Source organism: Leptonotus elevatus, chromosome 5, assembly GCF_054856555.1.
Source record: "Leptonotus elevatus isolate MCC_2025b chromosome 5, RoL_Lele_1.0, whole genome shotgun sequence".
Taxonomy (NCBI): Eukaryota; Metazoa; Chordata; class Actinopteri; order Syngnathiformes; family Syngnathidae; genus Leptonotus; species Leptonotus elevatus.
In genome coordinates, this window is record NC_141243.1 from 14,539,492 (window position 1) to 14,560,350 (window position 20,859).

Genomic DNA, 20,859 nt, shown 5'->3' on the forward strand with positions numbered 1-20,859 from the left:
ACACCTATAATTAATCATGGGAAATGTTTATTCGGATTTTTGGAAATATATGATATGTCTGTTTTTTTATTATATTTTTGACAGTTATAAATGTACGAATTGAAATCATTGTGACCGGATGTATCAAATATGACACAAAGCAAAAGTCAGAAGTGGAAGTTTTTGTTTGTTTGTCGAAAAGGACCAATAAATACTCTATTTACAAAGAATCAGAATTTTCTCTCATATATTTCATGGTTCAGGCTTTATAGGGTTCAATTAAAACAACATTTTAATTTAATCAAATAATTGGGTAATTCAATTGACTACAAATAAGAAAAAAATTATGTGAATGCATTATAATTTTGTGATTAAAGCAAAACTAAGGAACTTTCAATTTATGTTGATTATGGCGGCGCCATATGGACAAAAGCAGTATTGTTATGTTTGAAGGAAGACCTCATTTCCCATGAGCACAAGCAATGTTTGTTTTTTTTAGCTCACGTCAGCGAGCAAAATCCAGGCCAATCTTGATCCTTGTCTGTCCTTTTTTCCGGGTAGCTTCCCTTTTCCTATTTTTCTTTTTTGTCTCCTCAGACAAAACTTTTCATTTGTTTTGCAACTTCTGCCAGGAAAGCAGTAATTGTGCGTCAACATTTAAATTGACTTCCATCTTTGTAATGAAGGGGGAAGTGACGTATGCCATAAAGCAGTCAGCACATTTGTAGTTTTTTTGTGTGGCAGCGTTCCTACCATCCGCCTCAAAGTTGCTTAGTGCCAGTAAAAATGATACAGACCCCCTCAGGCCATGGCAAAGGTAGTTTTAAGTCGATGTTTCTTCACAAGAGTTATGAAAATATTTTATTAAGGTTAAAAATGTCCTTAATGCTACTTTAAAATACATGTTATTAAAATTATTTTTAGATATGGCCCAGATAAGGTCTCAACTCAAAATACTGTCATTGTGTCTTTGAGGTAGAAAAAAATAGTAGTTTGGAATTTGAGTTATTTTCAATACAATACTGTTTTAGCTTCGTAGTTTTTTTTGTTTTGTTTTTTACTCCATTCAGCGTAAACCACCCTGACTGTAAAATGAACCAAAGCAGCATAATTACGTCTCTAATCATTTGAAACACAGTGTGATGACCTCTGTGACAAGGTCATTGAGTGACAACCCCTTAGAGATTCTCTTGAGGATGATGAAAGTACAGCAAGACAACAGCTCAACCGCTCCCGCTTTAATTGAATTATGGCGCGGCCTGCAAAAAGGAGACATCAAGATTGGTTAGAGTGAAGAAAAGATGTAAATCAGCTGCCAGCCGGTTGGAGCCATCCTGGGATTCTCTCTGCATGAAAGGAACAAGGACGACAGATTGATATGCAGCCGGTTGATGTCAGCAAAACGCTGGGTGACATTTTGTGAATTCCAATCATCACAACGGAGTAGTGTGCATTAATGACCCTCCCCGGTACATGGGACGAGCCAAGGCCCTCCCACCCTCGCTGACAAGAAATTCAATATACTCTAGTACAGTATCAGTGCAGCTGTGGAATGCAACACATTCCGAGTTGATCTCAGCATTTACATATTACGACTGGTTGGATTTCTAACAAATCATTCAGCATGAATCATGTTTGTGTTTTTTTTTTCTCTTGTGAGTAATCATATAGTTCGGATTAATGGTGTAAGATTTAGATGCTCCGGTTTGCCAGAAGAAGCCTCGTAAACTGCTGTTAAAATGAAAACTCGTTATTTCGATAAATCACAGTGACTCAGTAGGCACCTGTTTTTATCCATTGCTTTGTAATGATTAACTACATTTCAATGATGTAAAAATTGTACAAAAAATACCAATATATATATATATATATATATATACAATTTGTTTTTAAACAAGTGATACTTACTTACTTACTTGGAAAGCCTGTACTGGGGGAATTCTAGTCGCAATGCAGCAGACACGTCCGTGTTAAAATTTTGCAGTAATAATTTTTATTAATAATGCATATATTTGTGGAGACTGGGGTCAAGTTGTATTTTACCATTTTAAAAATGTGCAGAATTGTATCATTTACACTGTACTTCATGTTAAAAAAAATAAGAGCTCTTAATATGAAAAAAGAATGGACTGAGCTGTCACCAATGTCTTACAAATGCAATTATGCCATCTAGTGGCAGGAGAATGACCTCAACACAAATCAATATCACATTTTTAATTTTAACTAAATGTTATGAATAATTATGAAATTACTGTATCAATGACTAAAAGATGCAGCCATATTCCTATTAGTTTAACACCCCCCCCCCACACACACACACACACACACACACTTTTATGTTAACAAGAGTATAAAAACGTAGTATGAAAACTTAGGAAAAATATTTTATTATACATTTTATTGTACATTTAGAACAGATAAAAAATTTAGATTAATCGTGAGCTAACTATTGAAGTCATGCGATTAATTACGATTACAAATTTTAATTGCCTGGTGTGCATCTTTCCAATAAAAAAACATTCTTTACTTGTCGCAATACATGGGGTGCGATACAACTCAAGAACGATTCCATTCGGTTCCCTTGAGTGGGATTTGATTCAATTTGGTATGGTTGTAACTTTTGCCATGTTTTTTCATATGCAACAACATACAAAATCTCTCCAAAGCCCAAACTATTCACGTTAATGACCTAAAAAAAAAATATAATAATAATTGATACTAATTGATACCTGGTGTGCATCTCTCCTATTTGAAACACATCTTAATACATGGGGTGCAATACAATTCAGTATCAATTCGGTTCGGTGAAGTCAACACCGGTTTTTGTTACATATACAATCCGTTTTACAAAACCTCAGTCCTGCGGTACTGCCGTGTCCTGCGCGTTCCACGCGGACCGTCGGCCACCCTCGTCGTCCGCAGCTCATAGTCGGCCATGCACACAGCTACGAAGAACAAAGTCCCCCCAGTGAGCAAAGCCAGACCTCCAAACCATCCGGAGAACACGGCCTCTCCGTACTCCCAGCGTGGCATCACGTCGGGAAAACCTCGATTCCAAAACTCCACCACAGTGGTGTACGCCACGATGGACACCGGAGCCAGCGTGGTGATCCCCGCAACCCAGGACAGCACCCCGCCCAGGATCAGGAAACTTCTCCTCTTTGCACACCTGTCCGGCGACACGTGCACCCCGTCCAGTCCTGGCAGGGCAGCCAGAAGAGCCAAACCGCCGGTGCATACCGACACCAACATGAGCACCCTGGAGATCTGCAAGTCCACAGGAAGTCCCAGCAAGGAGTCGTAGGCCTTGCACTGCACCCCGACCTCCTCCGTATAGAGGCACATGTGCCACAGTCCCGAGTACCAGTTCTCCACTTCGTTCAAGTCCGAATTCATTGTCTTCCATAGTGGGAGGAAGGTGGTGATCAAGCAGGTCACCAGTCCCCCGAAGGTGACGAAGACTGCCGTCCTTTGCATGGTTTTAGTGGTGAGGAGAACCATCACTGCCTTGCTTGCAAGCCTGCTGCACTGGGTGCAATCTGGAAATTCAGTCTGGCCCACCTGCTGATATAGCCCCACCAGTGAGGCTCTTTCATATTTAAAAAAAAAAAAAAAAAAAAAACTACTGATGAGTGGAAGACAATCACTGTTTTGTTTGTTGAAACCTTATAGTGCAGATGGCATCCTGGGCCCACCTTGAACCAATGAAACATGAGCACAGAAAAGAAGCAGCCGCTATAAAGGCCTCATTCTGCGGCCGCGTGCACGGAACTCGTTCCGGCTTTCCAGAGTTGATGTCTAATTAAAATGTGGGAATTGACAAGACTCAAAAGTAATGTCTTGACTCACTGGGCTGGCTTTCTCAAATGTAGGCACAATTTTTATTGTTGTCAACAAGGATACACAATTAGACGCTTAAACTTAAGTCTATACATGTTTTGTTATAAAATTCTGAAAAGTGGTAGCTTGAATTCCATGATCAAGCTCATAAACAATATTATAGTTAATGAAAAGTAGCAAAATAATTAAAATAAAAATCTGTTAACAGAAGCAATTTAAAACAAACAAACTGCAAAATGTTTTTGTCTTTGTCAATTATTTTTCATATAAATTAGTTTTCAAGGTATTGGTTAATTGTATTTATATTTTCCAGATCGATATCACTGCTAGTTTTCGGTTGTTGTTTTTTTAAGCAATTTCGTTTTTATTTTATTTCGTTAACGAAATTGTTTTTTGAAGTTTAGTTTTAGTTTTTTCGTTATTTTTCGTTAACTAAAATAACCTTGACCTGGAGCTCATAACATTCCAAGTTCTTCCCGCGGCCCGCTCCAAGTAGCTCGGGATGATGGCTTGAGCATTATTAAGCGGCGGGATGGTCTAGGTATGAAGCCTTTTTCCCCACTTCCGCCGGCATCCGTTGAAGCTCCGAGCGGGGCTGCCCCGGGATACGCAGACAGTCTGCGCAAAAAGACATGGCGGACGAGCAAACGCTGTCGTAAACAATAGTGTTTTCTACTTCCCGATTCTTTGCGTTCATTTTTGCATTCATTATTCATTTTTGTTAAATGTATGTAGACCATTCACCCCAAATTGCCGAAGTTGTTAGTTTATTGAAAAAAATAAATGAATAAATGTTTTCTACTTCTAATGGGGGTGAAGTGTCGTTCATATGCCGTAGACGCTTTTCACTGCCCCCTATAGCCTGGGAGAATATTGACCACAATGGGGAAAAAGCTGCGCTGTGTATGATGAAGGCAGCAAAACGTGAGCTTGAAACTAAAAACAAACATAAAACAAAACATTTTCGATAACATAAAACTAACTCCAAAAAACGGACTAAAACTAACTGAATTTCAAAAACAAAATTCAAAAGTGATATAAAGACTAACCATGATGAAAAATCCAAAACTATTGTCAATGCATTATCCTAGTGAAATATAAAGAAATGCCATTTATCAGTTCCCAACACCCCATTTTGTAGACACACATCACCATTCATAGGACTGTATTTGTTTTTTTCTTCTCTTTTTGAAATGTTTGGAAATGTAATTCCTTGGTTCTACGCTACCACAGGGTAAGACAGCAAAAGCCCCAAAAAGTGAAACTTAAAGTAATGAGTAGCAGGCGTGTAAATTAGCTGAAACTTATATTTATTTATTTTTATATCATGTTATTATGCAATCTTGTGTCATGTATCATGTTTTGTTTTAAGAAACGTAGATTTATGTTACATTATTCACCTTCTTGAAGTGAAGTTATTGGAGGAAATAACATTTTTCTATACAATACAATAAGTAGAGCAGACTTTAATTTGAGTTTATGCTACACCTGAAGAGTTTGAAATGGAATTTTCTGCGTTCTGCAGCTTTAAAGCTTGCCCCCTTCCAAAAAAAAAACCTCCTACCCACATCCATACCTTTGTAAGTGTACTTCAGTGAGTGCCTTCGAGGGGATTTTTTTTTTTTTTAGAGACAAGAACCTCAGAAGAAAAATATGACAAAATGTTGAAAAACGGGTCAGCTTATCAGCCAGCAGTCGAGAACATTTTTTAATATAATACAGTATAGCATGAGAATATACCAAGTATATGACAATATACCAATTGTAATTGTGTAATGTAATAAAGTTGTTCCAGCAAATACAAATCATATTATTTGGTATTTTCAGCTGTTAAGGGATATGGTGGGAACAATAGTATGGGTGGTTGTTTTTTTCCCCAGTAAAATGAAATCAGGAAGAAGAAAAAATGAGCAAAATAAAACATGCAAGGAGCTTGAACCCGTTGCTGTATACAAAATAAATTAAATGACAATGATTTGCAGACAAAAGCACCTTGCTATCAAATTAATGAGAGATGGAACCGTGCAAGGTGCAAAGAAAATGTATAAAAGGGAGGAATGGCGTGGAGAATTGTAAACTGTTTTTTGGGGGGGGGGGGAGAAAAGGATGAAAATAAAAGCGCAGGTCTGGCGTCACCCTCCTAAATGTCGGAGCCCATCTCGGCACACTGCTTGTCTGATATGTGTGTGGCTAGAGACTCAATGATGTCCAACAGCAGCAACTGGCTGAGGGATCGCAGGTTGGGGAGCTTGGATACCTTTGGAAGGGGAGGAGGAGAGCAAAAATTAAAACGGGGGGGAAAAGGACGACAAGTCAAACAGAGTAAAAAATAAGGAATAAACAGCGCTCGATTTGCTCATGCTGAAAAATATAAAGCAGGCCGAACAAAAACGTCCGCGACGAGGGGTGAGCCTTTTCTGAATAAACAAACAATAATCAGAGAGGCCATTTGGGCCTCGTGGATACGCGAGGTGCTTGTTCAGCCGGCCGCCCTGTAAACACTCTCCTCCTCTACAGAGGAGATGTCGGCCAGTCCGCTAGCAGGCCAACAGTGTCAAGACTCCTGCAAAGATGACGTGACTACAAGGTTAGCTCAGCTGCAGCCAGTGGGCAGCAAGCCCCCAGGGCGCTGGATACGAGCCCACCCACCTTGATGAACTGGTGGACAATTATGTGGAGGCAGTGCTTCTTCATGTCCAGAGCCTGCGTCTTATCAGCCGCCTCCAGAATCTAAAAAAAAAGAAAAAAAAAAACATGTCACGCACATAAGCGCCGCCGTTGTCCAATCAGGTCACTGTGGTCTCTGTGAAGGCCTCGCACAGAAATATACCTGCAAGACGTTCTCCACGGTGACATTCATCTCCAGGTTCTGCTTGCAGTAAGCTTGTAGCCTGTTATTTGAAAAGCCGTAATAATATGGTGCAGCAAACAGATAGCTAGAGAACAAAAGGTCAAGGAAAAAACAAAGCAAAAATAAGACTAAATTTTAAATATTGCATTCAGATTATATCATGCCATTTACTTCCTAAAGAGAGAGGACAAGCGGTATAGAAAGTGCATGGATTTGATTTATTTATTTTTGCATGCTATTGTATGGCGTCTGTGTATCAAAATGCACAGTGTATTCGGCAGTTATCATGCATGACCACTAGATGGCACTGCAGTCACTTTTGGATCTGGACTCACTGAGGCAAAATCAACCCATCTCCACAAGAAGGAGCGATCTAACCGTTAACAGTGGGAACACCATTTTTGTCGCGTTAGGCCTGACAGTCGATTTCAACTAATTTTTGGGTGCGGAATACAAAACTGATCTCAGTTTTTCTCTATCACATCAACTTTTTTTCTTTTCTTTTTTTAACTATAGGCTCCCTGTTTTATAGAAAAATACAGCAAACTGTAACATAAGTGCAATAGTTATTTAACACTACTAAAATTTTACAACGGAAATGGCTACTGTAATTAGAACTGTTTGCAAGTAGATCAAGTCAACCCTAAAATGTTCTTTGCAATAATAGTTCTATGCAGCTCCACTAATCTACACACGGTATTCTGATTACTGATGCGTTTTCGGGATATAAATTGAGCAGCAAAATCCATTAATTTTTATCCATCTCAAGGGGTGGCCATTTTAAAGCCTTGAGCAAAGTAAAGTGGCAAAGCGGCAAAATGGCCGGCCACTGAAGTGGGGAAAAAAATGGGTGGATTTTGCAGCTTAACTTCTTATTCCACAAAGACTTACATTCGTGTTCAACTCGAACTGTCAAATTTGATGCTAATCAGTGGAATTTTGTTTATCTGTAGAGAAAAATCTTGGCATGCTAGAAAAAAAACTACAATTTTGGAATCAGCATGTCAATATTAATTTTAATTAGCAAAAAAAAAATCTAACTCAATAGAATTAATTTTCTTCAAGTTGGCCCCCAGTGAAACTATCAACTACGAATGTATGTATCTTTCTACATTTCTATAGTAATATAATCACACGCAAAAAATATCCAAACTCCTTGCAGTAAAATTGTGATGAAGGGTTCGAGTTTGACAAGGATACAGTGAATCTTCCGGAGGCATGTTGACATCTCCAAAATAGATGTAGCGCAGCATGGACTCGAATGCCTGCTTACTGGGAACCATCTCTCCGATGGAGATGTTCACCTGTCCGTCCTCTGGCATGAAGGAGCGGAACATGGCCTCAAAGTAACTGAGGGTTCAAAGAGTAAAGGTGAGGAATTAGTGTAAAAAAAAAAAAAAAAAAAAAAAACTCAACGAAAATACCCCCCCGGCTCAGTACCTGGACCGAGCCGCCAGAATGGCTTTATGAGCAGGTCGGGGGTGTCCGTCCAACAGCAGGATGATGTCACAGAACTCCAGGCCCCCTCCTTCCAGGTAAGCCTTCATGTCCTGCACCAGCGAGGTCCCGATGTCCACAGGCTGGTCCGAATACAGCCTGGGAGGTGGTTGCTGCTTTCGTCGTACTATCTCCACGATCAGCGGCGTGGACAGACGTTCAAACTCCCTCGTCATGATCACCTGGTTGAAGTGGGATTCCTTCACCACAAAATTAAGGCAGTGCTCCTGAAGGAAAAAAATATTAAGTCAACACATCATTTGCAGACAGTGATGCACTGCATAGTCGTGTTTTGGCATTCACAAATTCGGGACATAGCCTTGTCTAATAGAAACAAAGTACCTTGCCGCCATATCATGGTATCTATAAGCAATTCCAAAGCACTTTTGGTAGGTGTGAATTTAGAATTGGGTGCCCCTTTTCTGCTTTGACTTGCAAGCAAAAATTTGAGATTTTATCTGGTCTCTTTATGACAGATTTTCATCTTTTTTGGGTGGCAAGAAACAGGTTCATCGTAGGGGTGTGAATTGCCTCGTACCTGGCGATTCGATCCGTATCACGATTCGATTAGATACCAATTAATCATGATATGAATCTATAAGTCGATTATTGCAACAAAAAAATAATAATAATTCAAAATTTTGAAAATACTAATTAGTAGTGAAAGACAAATTACGTTTCATGAAACACTTGTGATATTGTTTGACTCCTCTAGATGGCACTCTTGGTTTAAATGGGCCAGCTAGCTAAACAGCTAACCAGACAGACAGACAAATGAAGCTTTATGAAGCACCTGTGATATTTTTGTTTACTCCTCTAGATGGCACTCTTATTTAAAGATGCTAGCTAACTAAACAGCTAACTAGACAGAGACAGACAAATAAAGCACCTGTGATATTTTCTTACTCCTCTAGACGGCACTCTTGGCTTAAAGGTGCTAGCTAGCTAGCTAAACAGCTAACCAGACAGACAAACAGATGGACAAATGAAGCTTCATGAAGCACCTGTGATATTTTTTGACTCCTCTAGATGGCACTCTTGGTTTAAAAGCTAACTTCAAGTAAGCTGTTTTGTTGAATATTTCCATCAAAAATTTATGTTTAAAAATCTATTTGTCGCATATTGAATCGATACGAGAATTGTGCACGGTAATATCGCGATATATTGCCGAAATGATTTTTTTCAACACCCCTAGTTCATGGTAACAAAAAAAAAAAAAAAACCTGCTGACAGGTAGCATCACTGCTGTTGGTCAGTAAAGTGTACCTTCAGCTGGTCCAGTTGGAGCTTGTTGGCGTTTTCACAAACGCTGAGAACGTTCTGCAGGTCGACAGAAGCCTCGATGTACTGAACACACAGCTGCTCCAAGCGAGAGAGCTGAAAACTCAGGGCCAGTTTGTAAACATCCATGATGAGGAGAACATCCTGAACATGACCTGAAAACAAAATAAAAGTGACTTCACAAATTCCAACTAATTCATTAAAACTTTATCTGAATATAAAGGAACCTCTCAAATGGTTTCAAAATCAGGATAATTGAGAGGTCAAGCACAGATTGTGCTCATGACCTTAGAAATTCCACCGTATATGTAGAAATGTGGCCAAGGCTACCTCTGCGTGGGTACTGGATCTTGTCTGTGTAGAGAAATTGCATTAAGACTTCAAAGGGCTGGGCTTCGGCTTCCCTGATGGACACCTCCAGCATTGGCTGTCTGCCTGATGGCCGGTGAGCCCCTCCTCCGCTGGCGCCTTCGTCACTCTCCTCACTGCTGTCCTGTTTGGTCCTCTGAGACAAAACATGACAAGTAAAAGTTTTTACACTTCCAGAAGCATGATTTTCTCTCATTTAAGCGTCTTCAGGAGAATATACACTAATGTTAATGTTAGATTTGCCTGAGCAATATAATGACATATCAAAAGTTGGGAGGAAAAAAATGCATTGGGGTTGATTAATTCATTTGCTCCCAAAAACGTAGAAATGCATTCTATTTTAAATGTTTTAAGTGTCCCAAAGATGTATTTATACGTTTTTATGTTTGTTTGTTTTTCAATGCTAGAGCATACAGAAGGCTTTGGTGCAGCCTCTTAACTACAGAGAGCGGTTGTGGAAATGGTAGTTATTTAAAAACAATGGCCAGCAGGTGGCAGCAGAGCAAACAAGATCAGCCAGGGCCATGTTTCTAAATAGATTTGTGAATAATGATGAAACTTAGCTATATTCTAATGCTAATTGCTGCAAACGCAAACAGATAGAAATATACTTTTATTTCCTGATGAAAGAAGAGACTCTTTCTTTTGGTAGGTTCCATGTTTTTATAGCAATAGAACACAATATTCGATTTTGCGATTGTGGGCTCTCTGCTCCAAACGAAACACATCAGTCCAAAACTCTCATCGCCCTTTACACATGCATGTCTAAAAGCTAGCCCGTCAAAGCCACGTGGTGATGTGATGATGCACGTGTTTCATGAAAGCCTTCCTCTTTCATTTCATACGCATGCATGTCTTCATCAAGTATCGCTACAAGAAAAATGACGTTTCTGACCTGTCGCTGCCTTTCCCGAGCCTGCAGGATTTTCTTGCGCAGCCACTGGCATCTTGCGGTCACGATGGCTATATGTCCCAGCACTCGTTCTTCCCGCTTGAAAAAAATATGCTCATTCACTACTAAGTAAGTCAACTCGGGCGATATCACAAATGAGAGACGAACCCACCTCTCCCAGAATAAACTCCACGTCACAGAACTGACGGTTCTCCCACAATTTGCCATAGTCTTCATGGAGAGTACACTGGGGATAGCATGAAAACTGTGAGGAAGAAAAAAATGGATTCATTAGGACAATACAAGTCAAGTCCAATCAATACATTTGATTTATATAAACGGCAATTCACAACAGAATTGATCTCCAGGCACTTTGCATAAACAGCAGGTAGACAGATGGAGCAGAGGGAAAACGGCTGATAAGTTAACGATGAACACTTGCCGACCTGAAACCTGTACATCTCCCCGCTGCGAACATTGTTGTCCACAGTCCCTCCAAAGATGTACATCGCGTCTTGAATCACGGCAGCTGCGTGGAAGAGCCTCCCACTGGGCATCTGAGAAGGCAAGGACACAATTATGATTTTTTTTTCAAAAACCTAGTTTTGAGCAATCCATTCACTTTTGTCTTAATTTTGGCCCACGACAATTCATACCTCACTGTCCATGCTGGGGTGGATCACCTCCCAGCTCTGAGAGTCCACATCATAGCAGTGCAGCTCATTGGGCAGAGTGTTATCCGCAGCGCCGCCAAACACATACAGGTGCCGGTCGAATGCGACCATTGTGTGGCCGTAACGCCGCTGTGGAGGTGGCGGAGAGCCTCGTAGCAAATGTTCAGTGGGTATGCGGGTCCACCTGCAGGGATGACAGGCGTATCGTTAGCAGGTATTATACGTTGTAGGTGCAAGTTACATACAATAAGATTGGTTAAGCTCACATGTGGCCATTAAACTCAAATTGGAAAAGGTTGTTTGTTATCTTGGCTCCACTCTGGCCCGAGAACACAAACATCTTGTCCCTGCAAACAGCTACGGGGAAGTTGCAGCAAGATGGAGGAATCTCACCGCTCTGTTCGATCTGATGGTGACACAGAAACATAAATGTCAGCACATAAACGTATTTGTGTGGGTTTTATCATAAGTGATGCTAACAAACTGGCCTCTTCCCAACATGCATGCTCCCTGTCCTGCAGACTGATGGTCCACATGTCATTTAACCTAAAAGAAGAAAAATATACATCGTAATTAATTGCACACGTTGCTGTTAACAAAAGGGGCACACACTGTGGTATAAAACATACCTGGCATTCCCGTCATAACCTGCAAATATCCACAACTTGTCACTGTAAACTGTGGCTCCGTGAGCAGAGCGAGCCACTGGCAAGCTAGAACACACAACAGGAGGAATGTAACGGAGCTTCATTTAACCAAAAATGGTTTGCATTATTTTAACTTTCACACAGTTCAGATAGCTACTCTATTAAAGTGTGAACAAATTTAAAACATTCAAAAATATATTACCTCCCCTCCACTTTCCATTCAGTCCACTGTCCTGTTGCAAACTTGTATTCAAACAGATCATTTTTGTTTTTAAGGTTTGAGTTGGAGTATATGTCGCCAGTATATCCCCCTGTAAGAAATTTCAGAAGCACGTCAGCATTATATACAGTATATTTAACATTTGTAGTCACTGGTTAAGAAAGACGCTTTCAGGGTACCAAAAACAAACATGCTGCTGCCGTAGACAACTGCTGAATGGTGATAGCGGGGAGCAGGTGGAGTTCCTGTGGTGAAGGCCCTGTGGATTATATTAGAGTCAATAGTCCCATTTTGCATGTTACGATTTCATGATACATTTGAATTGAATCAAATCTTACCGACACCATGAGCAGTCCTTCACATCAAAGCGAAGCAAATCATTCAACATGTTCTTGCTGTTGAGAGACATCCACATTTTAACATCATTTAATGTTGTAAAAATAACACTGTCAAATAATGCTTACTCACCCATTGTCTCCACCAAACACGTAGATAGCATCCCTATATGCCACAACAGTGTGTTTGCTGCGCCTGTATATAGGTAAAGAAAGAAGCACAAAGTGAACAAATATACATGTTTAGTTTCAATAGTAAATATTTCGCTTGTCAGCACGTTACCTTGCTCCAACAAACTCATCACATGGAGGCAGCCTTCTCCAACGGTGAACAGTCTCATAAGGTCCAAAATTAAGTGTCAGATATTCCACACTGTCGGAACAACTGTGGTCAAAGTCAACACTGGGGGCCACTTTGGTTGATTTGCACGACATTTCCCCCCACTCATCCAACGTGAGCACGTATCAGGGCCACACATCTGCAGCGAATGTCATCGACAAACTAGATAGAACGAAAACTTCCGGCTAGCTACTAGCTAAACAGACGATGCTAAAAACAACCGCTAGCTGCACCGCTAACGCTAAAGTGCAATACAGCGACAAAAGAAAAGACAGATCTATGAATATGTATGGACGAGGAACACCATATAAAAATGCTTCATCCGTTCCGTTGCATTTGTTGGCATGTGTCGTGTATCCCACAGAAATGAGAGCACAAATAATGAGCACTTAAGCTAAAACTAGCAAACACGAGAGCTGTCTGTCATGAAACGGCACACCCGCCCGGCCACACCACGCCACGCCAAGCCACGCCCACCGAGTCTGCGTCAGAGCTCATGACTGCCTAGTCAAGTGCCTCTAGTGGTGGAAGCTGCACACCACCAAACAAACAAAAATGTACTTACTCGGTGTGAATCTGGTGCAGATGAACAAAGTTTAATTATTTGTGTCAATAAATAATAATTTTCTGACCAATTAAACAAAATTGGATAATTTCCTACATCACTTGACGAATTATCACTTTGCTTATCTGCGTCCTATTGCATTCTGGGAACTAGAATTAAACTTCGGCTTCATCCCGTCAGCCCTTTTTCTTTTCGGGTATAATTGTATGTGAAAAGTGAATAAAGAGCAGATGTCTCAGAACAATGGCCTTCATCATAGACTCTAGACTCAATTGTTGATTGAAAAGGATTTTCATCCATTATCTCTGCAACCATGTCACTTTGGTCAAAGTCTTATGAGCCCCTGAAAATTGTGGTATTCTACATAATTTATTCTACATATTTTATTTATAAGGGAGGGGGGAGTCCATTTCTGTCATATAGCTGCTCATTCATGAAAGCAAAATAATTAAAAACCTGATAGCAATATATGATCCAATGAGGAATGGTATGACCAATATTAAATAGCATAGATTGGCAGGTTTAAAAAAAAAAAAGTGATGGGGAAAAATAGATCAATGATGATTTGACATATCAGTCATGGTTTGGCAAGGTTGAGAACCCTATAACAGGAAGACGAAGAAGGCATGTGTATGTATAATTTCAAAAGAACCAATGGCAAACAAGGTAGTTGGATTGATCAAAAATACTAAAACAACAGAGGTCCAAAAATAACAAGGTTCAAAGTAACTATGTTTTGTTTTTACTTGGACAAGGATAGAAAGGAACCATTTGTATTTACAGGACTTGTATTTACTGACGAGACAATGAGAAACACCTTGGCATGGACAAAAGGAATACAAGGAAAACATGACAAAACTAAAATGTAATCCAGGGGCGGTCAAGTTCGGTCCTCGAGAGCCACTATCCAGCCTTTCATGTTTCTCTCCACTAACACACCTGATTCATGATCAGGATCGTTATCAGGCTTCTTCTGCAAAGCTTGCTGATCATTAGATTCAGCTGAGCTGAAGGAGGGAGACATGGAAAACAGGCTGGATAGTGGCTCTCGAAGACCGAACTTGGCCACCCCTTGTCTAATCCAAACCAAATCCACAAAAAGCAAGATGACAATCACCGGCTGAACGTTCAACCTAGTCGATCGTTGTTCGAAGCCAGATAGCTCTGGCATTTATTGAACTTGGAGGAGGAAAAAACACAGTAGACACATTTTATGCAGTATATTTTTTATTTGATTTAAGACTCTTTTAGAAGAAAATGACATCATGATAATTCACAGTATGAAGGCAAGCGTAGCAAGCGAAACGTTTTTGCTTTCTGAATTCATGGTTTTTATGTAATCAGAAATTTGCTTTGAAAAAATTCTCACAACTGATTCAAGATTGTGTAATAATTTCATTAGTTCATCTATAAACACAAGTTGGCAGGGCAGAGATGGAAAAATATCAAGAATACATCATTCTATTGCTTACTCCAAAAAAATGTGTATAAATGTGTATAAATATTTTACTATTTCAATAAACAGAGAATATAATGAAAATCAGTGTGGTACTTATAGATTGTGAAATATTCCTCTCAAGCACCCATTAGAACAAGTTTAAATGATTGAAATGTCACATTAATTGAAATCTCTCATCTCTCCATCAGTCACTTTTATTTACCCTTACTCCGAATTACACACACTTGCTCATAATTAGTCACCAGTTAATGACGTTTTTAATGTGGCCCCACAGCTTGGTGACCCACAGGTTGACCCCAAACTCACTCAAGTACTGAATTTCCGGCATCAACATCTTACGGCACAACTTGACGTGCGCCTTGTCGATGTTTTTCTTCAGATTGTATCCCATGATGGATTTCTCCCCGATTGGCTGCCAAGGCTGCATGACGCTCTCCCGAATGCTGCCGGCGTCGACGGCACGCCCCCCCTCGATGCAGGTGGCCGACATCTCCGCGTTCCTCCTTTTGAGCTCCGCCACGTCCTCCGTCATGCGCCGCAGTCCGTAAGCATCCACTTTCCTCCAGAAGGTGCGGTTCATGTGCCGGTACAGTTTCCAATCAAGGGCATTCCATTCAAGGGCCCTGGCCCTCAAGTAGGGTGTCAGTTTGGATACAGTCGAACCCTTGCGGGCGTTGAGCTTGAAGAAGAGGAGGTCATCCATATCCCAACAGAGCGCGTCCTTGAGCAGGATGAGAGATTCCTCAAAATGTTCCGCTAACATGAAAAGCTGAAAACGCTCCGTGATGGATTCGATTGCCTCGTCAACCCGCGGATCGTCCGGCTCGAGGGTGTTGTCCTGTCCCAAGTCAAAGAAGAGCAGGTTCCTGAGGTAGAACGCGTTGAAACCCTTCGGGTCAAAGTAGTAGCGAGGGTTACGGAGGAACTCGGCCATCTTGTCATCTCCTGCTATCTTCCAGGTGAACGGCACCAGACGGCCATAGTAGTGGAAGGAGGACTCGAAAAGCTCCGCGGGGTCTCGGAGAATGGTGACGTAGGACGTATCGAGCGGAAGCAGCTTGGCCACTTCGGCAGCATTGAAACGCATGTGATTGCAGATGATGTTGAAGCACATTCCGGGTTTGTAGTCTTTGACGTGGGAGCGCCGGAAAAAGGCGGGATAGAAGAAATCGTTCCTGCTGTCGGGAAAAGCAAACTTCAGCTGATGTTTCTCTCCAAAGCGCAAAAGGATGTTGAGGAAGGTGCTGCTTGCCGCCTTGTGGGTCTTCATGAACATGATGTCCACTTTGGGGGCGCACGTCCCAGCTGCGCTCTCACGGGAGCTGTTGCTGCTTCGTCTGCCGGGCTGCTGGGATGGGCGGTGGGCGCAGGAGTAAGGCACCGGGATTCTGCAACAATCCAACATACGCATTGTTAAACGTTCTCTCACAAACGTGAACGCGGTCGAAAAGCGTATATAAATATGATGCATTATTATTATTATGTTATAATTACTTTTACTTTGCACAAAAAACATATCTCGAACATTTCTCTTAAGCATAGCCAAAACAACATTTTATAAAACCAAATCAATTTCAGGTCTATTTTATACGTACAGTATAACCCAATTGCGTCCAAGCTATGGCCCGGGGGCCATTTGTGGAACCCCGTACAATTTTTTTAGCGGCCTGTAATTTATATAAAAATAACTTGACTTGAGGGCCTGTAATATTACTAATAATACTCCTGTCTATAATAAGTAATAATAATATCTTATACTATACTTGTAGAGCTTTTAGAAACTATTTACAACTAAAATAGTAACAACATGTAAATGTTCATCAATATGTTTTGTCCCATTTTTAAAAAATAAACAAATAAATGAAAATGAAATTTCTCCTTACAGTGTTTCACAAATAGATCTTTCATTTTTACAATGCATTTTTCCCCTCCACTTTCTGCTGCCTGTGTCAGGGTCTGATTTGTGAATATCACATTAAAAATTAATTAGGATTCTCAAGAAAACACTGCTTTAAAAATGGTTACAGGGCTGCGCACAACCACAAAACCATGACAAATCCAAACAGATGTGCCTTATCGCCTTTAAGTTAAAAATCAGTAAAAATAATAATAATAATTTATAAAAACAATTTAAAAAATACACAATTGCTTAATTCATGGATTTGAGCAAAATGGCCCTTACATTCTTCAATTTTCTCTATGTGGCCCTTGGAGGAAAAAGATGATCTTATGAGATACATAACAAAATCTGTAATTGAAATTCTGCCATTACAAAGATAAGAACACTCAATATGTTTATTATTGTGGTTGTAGTGCTCAGTGATCTAAATGCATTGCATTTTGTATTGGCTCTTATAATATTTAATGAAGTGTCCAATGAGTGCATATAACACCACAGCATATAGCTACATACCCCTTTTGTACACATGCTAATGAGTTAAAGTAGAAGTTAACCCAAAACTATTCTTTACAATACGCGCCCCCACTAATCTAAACACGGCATTCTGATCAACGCTGCCTTTATGGAAAATGAAAAAAGCAGCAAAATGCAGCCATTTTGACACTTGCTGACAACTGAAAATGACATCACAGTTGCTCAGGGCTCAGGTTACGACCAATCACGGCTCACCTCTTTTCTGAGTTTACTGGCTGACCTTTTCGGCACTGTGATGTTATTTTCAATCAACGGCAAGTGGCAAAATGGCCGCCCCCTGAGATGGATAAAAACTGCTGGATTTTTGCTGGTTAATTCCTATTCCACAAACACAACATTAATCGAGTGGGGCAACATAGAATATTATTATAGAAGAAAAAAAATCTGGGTTAACTGTGTTGTGCGCCATACTCAGGCATGCTCAAAGGCACTTGGGTCATGGACAGGCAGTAAAGGAGGACGATGCTGCTGGTCAGCAGGACACCCAGAACCACACGTTTGCACATGGACCTCCAATGCCTCCCGTGTTTTCCTGCCATGGTCCAGCAAATTCAAAGTTGACCTGTAAGACAACTCATAAAAAAAAAGGCAGCATGTAAAACAATGAGTTAGCTGAAAATGAAAGAGTCCACATTAAAGCACTTGATGATGTTGGATGTTGAATTTGTGAAGCACTCTATGTACATTTGAGAACGAGCTTTCAATTCATCCATTCATTTATTTCCTATTCCGACTATCCTCATTCATAGGTCAGCTGAAGTCTATTTCAGCTGACCTTGGGCCAGGTTGGGTACGACCTGGATTGGTTGCCAGCCAATCGCAGTCATTTCATTTACGTAATGACATTCCGTATACAAAATAATTATTCACAGCGCTTCATAACAAAATGCAGAAGCGTTGTGAACATGTGGCAACTCATAATGAATATTCTTGTGTTTCATAGCTGTCCCAGAAGATCAATAATGCATCATTTGACAAAATATTACAGACGTTATGTTCATCACCTGCTGGCTCAGCATTGAACCAACCATGGAGTACAGTTATCAGCAGACTGAGGGAGTTGATGACCCCCCCCTAAAAAAAAATGGAGGATTGTCTTCCGGAGATGTTGATCTGTGGTTATCTGTCATCTCTCTTTTGGAGATTATGACTGAATTGACTTAATTTCTTGTTTATAGGGATAGAAATAAATATGCTATCTTGGTTGCTAGCCATTCGCAGCTAGGGCATATATAAACATACACTTTCACATAACTTAAGAAGCATCTTTTTAGAATTTGAGAGCATGTCAGATTACCTGCTAAATAATTTGACCGCAGTGCCGTGTCAGCAAAAAACGATTACTGAAAATGCCAGCATGAAGATACTGCGTATCAGCATTGTTTGGGGTGCAGGTTATGTAAAACGTGTTTGGCACTATGTGATACCATCAGTGTACCAGTCAAAGACATCATGTGCCTTCTCTTTGTCATTTAATACTGTGGCCTGGTAACAATTAGCAGGTATAAAACAGGCCACTATTAAATTGTAATGGGTTTTCTTCAACCTGGAATTTAGCCCTTATTGATCTAGTTGCTTTATATTGTTAGGTTATATGGCTAAACCTCATACTATTACCAACTTTGGCATATTTACAGTATCTCATTTGCAGGATTTTGATAACTGCATAGGCACATACATATTTAATATACCTCTAGAGGCCTTTGAAAAAATCACCACCACAAAATAATGAAATCATTTATGGAACAAAACCAGAGTGTAGTGTTTATAATTATTTTTAATTCATTCATATATTCAGTCCACTTTAGGTTAATGAGGACTATTAATGATATTATGGAATGTGTGGTTTTAAATGACTGCTGTCTGTGCTTCTCTGTCCCGTGTACATTGACATTCATAATTGAATATTTTAAATATTGTCGTTGGTAACGTTTTGTATTGGATTGGATTGAATGCAGAAAATGAAAAAAAAAATGGGCTTGTGAATACAATTCAAATAACTATGAGTTTAAATATAAGATTGCTGTTGTGATGAAGACTGCTAAACATGTCCATGTCATGTGCATTGGCAGCCATGGAAATGGCAAAATAAGCTCGTTTAGGGAAATCAACTCCAACATCAATGCTAGTGGATTCTTACCTTCATTCATAATAAATCCAACCTGGAAGGAAATGACACTTGTCCATCAGCATTGCCTGTTCCCTTCGTCTTCCACTTGACTCAAACAAGTTGATCCAAGCTCCTGCGGTGGTTCTTGCATCTGATCTTGAGACGAGAGACGGCAAAAAAAAGTTCCACGCGTGCTCAACTCATCACATGTCCACAGATAACAGATCTCCCCTATCTCCAGTTTCACGGCGCCGCTGCATGCGCACCTGATGCCTCAGGCCGCCTCCCCCTCTTAACTTTCTAAACCGAGATCCATTCTGCTGAATGAAGCACTGCAGGGGAGGCTTGTGTCCCTGTGACATCAGGGTCACCGTCAAGGGACAAGCACTTGTCAGAAAGAGAGAGAGAGAGTGAGAGAGCGAGAGAGCGAGAGAGCGAGAGAGGGGGAGGGGAATGATGGAGCGAGGGAGGAGAGGCTTGTATAGTCGCTGTTCTGTCTAAATACAGAGGGCCATTGAGTGCACACACTGGAGTCTGAGCTGCAAGCTGATAGGAGGGGTGGAAATCAGCATAAAAAGAACAAATGCAGAGAGCCAAAAAACAAAGGCACTAATTGTACCACTCGATCAAGACTTTTTTTTTATGTCTTTGAAATGCCTTCTATACATGCTACATGTAGAATGTATGGCTGACAGCTAGGTTATTGTTACGCTGCCTGTGCATTCATATAGTAGTCTTGCCTTGTAGTTGCCATTGTTTGCTTTTTAGCAGAGAATTTCTAGATGCAAAAAGCACACACACTCTGGACTTAATGCTTGTGTAAAGAAAAGAGGGCACGTTTCTATAGAATAACCGTTTTGATAACATGGCACAACGGGGAACAAATACTTTAATTCTGCACACAAAACAGTTTTCCACCTGATTACAGAAATGAAAAATATATATATATCTAGCACTTTATATTCTATCAAAACATGTTCCCGTAACTTCGTAAATGTTGTGTACTGACTAACAAGAAATGCCAAATTAGCTCATAAAAAATAGCTGAAAAATACGCCTTAACTGTATTTTGGAAAGCCACAACTCATTTTTTATTTCGACAAAGTTGCAGCTGCGTTTTTATGTTTATGTGTCGCTCCTCATCCGCATATGTTGAAAAAAACAACAACTATGAAAAAAAACAACTATGGAGTAAAAAGTACAGCTATGTTTTCGAATAGGGAGTAAAATAAATAAATAAATACTAATAATACCTTGCCAGTGATTGAAAAGACTGTTATATGGCTTTCGCTGTAATATTCTGTTTTTTTAATTGTGTCATTTTACATTTATGGCGTAAAAGTGTTTTTTCATACAAATATTTACT

At 40.2% G+C, this 20,859-nt stretch overlaps 3 protein-coding genes across 5 annotated transcripts; all 3 read right to left on the minus strand.

Annotated features, from left to right (window-relative positions):
• Positions 1-2,475: 2,475 nt before the first annotated feature.
• cldn26 (claudin 26) lies at positions 2,476-3,529 on the minus strand. Its single transcript, XM_086076734.1, has one exon. It carries the CDS (start codon positions 3,478-3,480, stop codon positions 2,824-2,826), a length of 657 nt encoding a protein of 218 aa, XP_085932860.1. The 5' UTR covers positions 3,481-3,529; the 3' UTR covers positions 2,476-2,823.
• A 1,985-nt stretch (positions 3,530-5,514) lies between these two features.
• On the minus strand, positions 5,515-13,392 carry lztr1 (leucine zipper like post translational regulator 1). The gene is made up of 19 exons (XM_086077004.1): positions 12,869-13,392; positions 12,719-12,781; positions 12,589-12,645; positions 12,430-12,509; positions 12,233-12,341; positions 12,013-12,096; positions 11,872-11,929; positions 11,650-11,789; positions 11,366-11,567; positions 11,156-11,266; positions 10,882-10,974; positions 10,713-10,808; positions 9,779-9,953; positions 9,434-9,603; positions 8,111-8,394; positions 7,871-8,020; positions 6,650-6,755; positions 6,469-6,549; positions 5,515-6,076 (listed from the first exon to the last, which is right to left on the minus strand). Exons 1-19 carry the CDS (start codon positions 13,018-13,020, stop codon positions 5,960-5,962), a joined length of 2,328 nt encoding a protein of 775 aa, XP_085933130.1. The 5' UTR covers positions 13,021-13,392; the 3' UTR covers positions 5,515-5,959.
• A 1,340-nt stretch (positions 13,393-14,732) lies between these two features.
• On the minus strand, positions 14,733-19,876 carry gal3st1a (galactose-3-O-sulfotransferase 1a). 3 transcript variants are annotated; one of them, XM_086075068.1, is made up of 3 exons: positions 19,524-19,876; positions 17,795-17,945; positions 14,733-16,337 (listed from the first exon to the last, which is right to left on the minus strand). In XM_086075068.1, the coding sequence occupies exons 2-3, from the start codon at positions 17,920-17,922 to the stop codon at positions 15,188-15,190; spliced, it is 1,278 nt and encodes a 425-aa protein (XP_085931194.1). In that variant the 5' UTR covers positions 17,923-17,945; positions 19,524-19,876; the 3' UTR covers positions 14,733-15,187. The 3 variants fall into 3 exon arrangements, with proteins under 3 accessions (XP_085931194.1, XP_085931195.1, XP_085931196.1); XM_086075069.1 differs by having other exon boundaries at positions 17,795-17,956; XM_086075070.1 differs by lacking the exon at positions 19,524-19,876 and having other exon boundaries at positions 17,778-17,913.
• Positions 19,877-20,859: the final 983 nt, after the last annotated feature.